The sequence below is a fragment of the Anarrhichthys ocellatus genome, unplaced genomic scaffold, assembly GCF_004355925.1.
Source record: "Anarrhichthys ocellatus isolate YVR2014 unplaced genomic scaffold, GSC_Weel_1.0 scaffold27, whole genome shotgun sequence".
In the NCBI taxonomy this organism is placed as follows: Eukaryota; Metazoa; Chordata; class Actinopteri; order Perciformes; family Anarhichadidae; genus Anarrhichthys; species Anarrhichthys ocellatus.
This window is the reverse complement of record NW_022280057.1, coordinates 5,674,952-5,679,653: the sequence shown is the minus strand read 5'-3', so window position 1 is coordinate 5,679,653 and position 4,702 is coordinate 5,674,952. Positions and strand designations below refer to the sequence as shown.

At 43.0% G+C, this 4,702-nt stretch overlaps 1 protein-coding gene across 1 annotated transcript in view; it reads right to left on the bottom strand.

Annotated features, from left to right (window-relative positions):
- Window positions 1-304: 304 nt before the first annotated feature.
- Window positions 305-4,702, bottom strand: part of dock2 (dedicator of cytokinesis 2) — an 88,360-nt gene continuing 83,962 nt past the window's right edge. Inside the window, exons 43-51 of the mRNA XM_031862888.1 lie at window positions 4,548-4,634; window positions 4,238-4,414; window positions 3,837-3,920; window positions 3,590-3,727; window positions 2,906-3,033; window positions 2,113-2,317; window positions 1,876-1,981; window positions 1,105-1,253; window positions 305-576 (exon numbers count right to left, since the gene is read on the bottom strand). Of these exons, the coding sequence (XP_031718748.1) occupies window positions 514-576; window positions 1,105-1,253; window positions 1,876-1,981; window positions 2,113-2,317; window positions 2,906-3,033; window positions 3,590-3,727; window positions 3,837-3,920; window positions 4,238-4,414; window positions 4,548-4,634 (1,137 nt within the window). The 3' untranslated portion in view covers window positions 305-513. The remainder of the gene's footprint in view (window positions 577-1,104; window positions 1,254-1,875; window positions 1,982-2,112; window positions 2,318-2,905; window positions 3,034-3,589; window positions 3,728-3,836; window positions 3,921-4,237; window positions 4,415-4,547; window positions 4,635-4,702) is intronic.

Genomic DNA, 4,702 nt, shown 5'->3' with positions numbered 1-4,702 from the left:
TTGTATTATTTTTTAATTTATTAGACTTTGTTTGTCGTATCAGCTCCAAAGCTTTTTGGCAGCGTGTTTAAAGTCCTTTGGGAGGACACGGTAAACCTTTGTGCTTAATCAAGTGATTATTTTCCCATTAACTTCAGTCAGTCACAACAATGCTGAAAACCGTATAACAAGAAGCTCTTTAATCAAGCACGGTGGCAGGATGGTTTGTGTTTGCTCGTTCTTGTAGAAGCACAATTGATTGAAAAGCTGTAAGATGGCATTTAGCTTCACTGGGAATCAGTTGAATTACCACGAAAAGGTCATGCCACAAAAATAGTCTTTATTGACAGACAGGTAAAATCAATTATATTAAGGCAACAGCAATACTGAGACTGACAGGCAGACTGAGTGAGTGGGTGTGTGTGTGTGTGTGTGTGCATAATTTGGTTTTGCTTGCAGGTTTATGTGAACTTCTTTGCAAAACAAACGCATAAAGATAAGTAAAGGAAACAAGAGAAATTAAAATAAAGGATTTCAGAAATGATTGGCGCTGCCTTTGGCTGAATCACTGGGCTTCACATCCTCTGATTTGGAGCTCTGTTGAAACAAACAACATGTAAACACAAGGTTTAGCTCCAAATATGTCTCTGGGAACGTTTGTGTTGATGTAAAAAATATTCAAATAACACAAATCTTTTACATTTTAACATTGTTTGTAATAATCTAGATAAGACTGATGTTGGGATGATGGGAAACATTCTTATTCACTTTCTTGCCAAGAGTTAGATGAAAGGATCGATAACACTCTCATGTCTGTAGGATAAATATGAAGCCAGCCAGCAGCTGGTTTCCTTAGCGTAGATGACCATAGCAGAGTATTTTTACTATTGAACAGAGCTAGGCTAACTGTTTCCATCTGTTTCTAGCTTTTGTGATAAGCTAACCATCCCCTGGCTGTAGCTTCATATTTGGCATCCATCGTTTTATCAATATTCTCTTTTCAGCTTCGGCAAGAAAGTGCAAAAGCATGTTTCCCAAAATATTATCAATCTATACCCAAACTGCAGTTCTTGAACGTCAACCGGATGTTTCTATAGGGGACCGCATGAAACCTGTTGGTCTCACCTTGGACTTGAAGAGGAGGTTGATGACGCCCTTTGAGCGTCTGTCTGCTGTTCGGTCAGAGTTCACACAGACAGACATGCTCTTGCTGTCCCTCCTGGCTCTGACAGAGTCCACCTCCTCTGCGCCCCCGATCACCGCCAAGGACAGTCCTCCACACAGAAAAAATGAGGATTTAGTGTTTGTCTCATTCATAACCAACTTAGAATGAACCCTCCTCCTGCAGCCAGACCATTTAATGTGACTAATTGTGCTCCTGCAGCTGTTCTGCTGATGAACGTGCTCCGGCGTCACCGCTAGAACTGTGTTTATGTTCAGTGAGGCTGTACAGCTTGTATTCGGCGATGCACAATAGACATGTAGTCACCACACCACAGTCGATGCTGGCTCAGCTGGCCTGGACCAACATGGCAAGATGCCAGAGACACTGATACACTATTTGGCAACTGAAGCAATGATATATAAACTGAATGAGGTTGGTGCCCATTTCTGAAACGATTACAAGCAACAAGACTGATTCACTAATTTGCCACCTTGCATCAGAGCTTCTGTTAGGTCAGGCTATGACTGCAACAGCTTGCCAGTTTGTTTTTAACACATATTATTTTAAAGACAGGCATATTCCCACCATGAACCTATGTGTGTTTTTCCTTATAGTCAGGAAAAAACAAAGGCCGTGTCTTTCTGTCTTGACACTGTGGGCCCTTGGTTTACAGGTGAAACTCACTTACAGTGCACTAGACAGCACCATGTGAATCTGTGTACGTTAATCACCTGTGATGGCAGGCAGGGATCTGGAGTTGGCATTGGTCAGCAGCACATTTCCTGTATTCGGCTCAGACAAGTTGGTGTCACTGCGGAACTCCTGTTTCTTGGACAGCTAGAGGGAGACAGAGATCACACAAAATTCAGCAACAGCACTTCCACTCAGCTCTACTACTCCATCACGTCTTTCTCTTTACCTTTCATCTCTCATCCCATGATCTACCTCCCACTAAAGCTCAGTCTCACCCGTTTGCTTTCCAGTGTATTCATCTTTTCTCTTTCCTCTGTGATGAAGATCATGCTGCTCCTCTTCTTCTTCTTTTTACTCTTCCTCAGCTTTACCTCCGCATCGCCCACCGTCACCACCATCTCCACTGTGCCTGAACTCATGCTGCCGCTGGAGCGCGGCAAGGAGGAGGTCAAAGAGGAGGGCGACACTGGGGGGAAGTCCCTGTGAGGAGGCAGGAAGGGTGCGAGTTGTTAATAAAAGGGGATTCAAAGGGGTTCATTTTTCATATCCACGTTGTTGTGGAGTATTTTTCATGAAGAATACGTCTTTGCAGTTTGAGATAAGATGTATGCCTGACCTTATGTCATAAATTAGAAAATGATGGCCATTTTATTGCACTGCAGTACATACAGACTCAGCCTGTCTACCAGCCTCTAGCAGACTTTGTTTGTTTGCGATGTATGGAGAGAGAGAGAGAGCAGTGGACTAAAACGTCCTACATCTTGGCCCAGTGTGGAGATTCATTAAAAGGGTGGTTCAATTCCCGTTTTAGAACTTCAGACTGCTGCTTGGTTGAGTCATTTGTGTCAACACTTCCACCCCCAGCTGTTCCTGTGGATTATGGACCAGGGCATCTGCAGGGGTTAATCTGAACGGTTTATTGCGCGGTCCTCGGCTGGGTATTGGGCATCGGGATAGTGGAGTCCAGCTCCACATCACAACATTTAGGTAAAACAACAAGGATCTAAAAAGTGTTTCATAAAATGATGGATTAAAACTGGACAAAATATAAATGTATGACAGAGCTACCTGTCTGCATTGAGCTTGGTTGGAGTCCCACATTCAGATCCCTGGAGCGAGGAGATTGAGATGATGGACTGACGAATGGAGCGCAGCATGGAGCGAGGACGAGTGGACTTCCTCTCATCCATGTCCGGCTAGAAATAGAGAGTTGAACATTGTTATATAGGACAATACTACAGTATAATATTACAATATATAAGACAACACTGCAAGGATAATATTATACTGATACTACTGTGAATAGTGACAGTGAAGCAAAGCAGAAGAACATCATTCGAAAATGTAATAAAAGCAAAAGCAAGTGGGGTTACTCTTAAAAACAGCACATCCCTGCTGCTCATCATTAGTTTCATCTCTCCTCAAGGGCAGAACCAATTTACAAGTTAATGACCACATTCAGCCCCAGTCAGACCATCCGAACCATGCTGCGGTTGGTAGAGAATTTAAAAGGTGCGAAATCCTACATCAACAATACACTCAAAGGCTTTTGAAAGTGCTTTGATCTTTAAAATTCGCCTGGGCCAGCTCATTTGCAGCTTAATTAGCACAGCTTTTCTGCAGTAACTATGTGACCAGACTTGCAGAAAAGAACATATTTGGGATTACAGAGAAACACCATGTTTTAGTAAAAACTTGCTCCCCACATTTTGTCTCTTCTCCCTCTCTCATCCGTTCTCCCCCAGTTCTTACCAGCTCTCTCACTCCGTACTCCTTCTCCACTTTCTTCCTCAGCTGCTTGAAACACTCCTCCATGCGCTCGTGGAAAGGACGTAGGTCATCCATCACTCTCTTCCCATGGAGAGATATCCCTCCACCCAATAATGGGATCTATAAATACAAATAACATGGTGTCAACACAACGGCCACATAAAAGGACATCTATATGTGGTGTGTAATTGTACTGTATTCCAAAAACGTGTGTTAGCGTCTTCAGTACCTGCCATGCGATGAGGTCTTTGAGGCGCATCAGCTTATCTCTGTCCTCTGGGTGCTGCTCATTGTACTCCTCGGTAAAGAACGCCTGATACAGGGGAACAATGTAAAACTCATTTAAAACATTGCGGCTATACATATCACCTGCCCAGGCCCAGTTTGTAAATGAATGACTGACTCTTCAACCCACATGTGCACTTTCTAAGGCCACTGAATTCATCCTCTGCGTGATATGATAACACTGAAAATGTTTGAGGATGAAAACTAATAATATTTGTAGTTGATAGGTGTGATAGGTGTAATAAACAATGGATTTTTAACTCCAATGCTCCCATACCATCTTAAAAAAACAATATAGTCAACAATGGTCACAGCAAAGGGTTATAAATTGGGTTGATTCCTCACCTTTTCATACTTGGCAAAGCCGCCCATGACAGCTGGGTCTACGATGCCATTGAGCAGCATGGAGAGGGGGTTGATGGGAAGGGTCCAATCAGCCTGATATTGGTTAATCAAGGTCAGGATCTTCTCATTGGTGGACTCCATCGTCTCTATGGCATTCTCCAATGGAGACAAGGTCGTCTGGAGAGAGAAGCAGAGTGGTGGGAAAAGCAGAGGGTGGAATGTTGGAGAATAGAATAAAAAATTCAGGAAAACAAAAAAAAAAAGAAAATATTTTTTAATCAGTGGTGGTGACACACACACACACACTTACATGTTTCATGTCAGTAGCTTCAAACCAGCGCAGGATCCCTGGCAGTTTATACACAATAGTGAAGGTTGTGCGTTCAATCCACATAGACTAAAACACGGGAACGGAAAGGAGAAGAAAGAAATTAAGCAATAAGTTGAGCGTCAGCCACTTGTGAA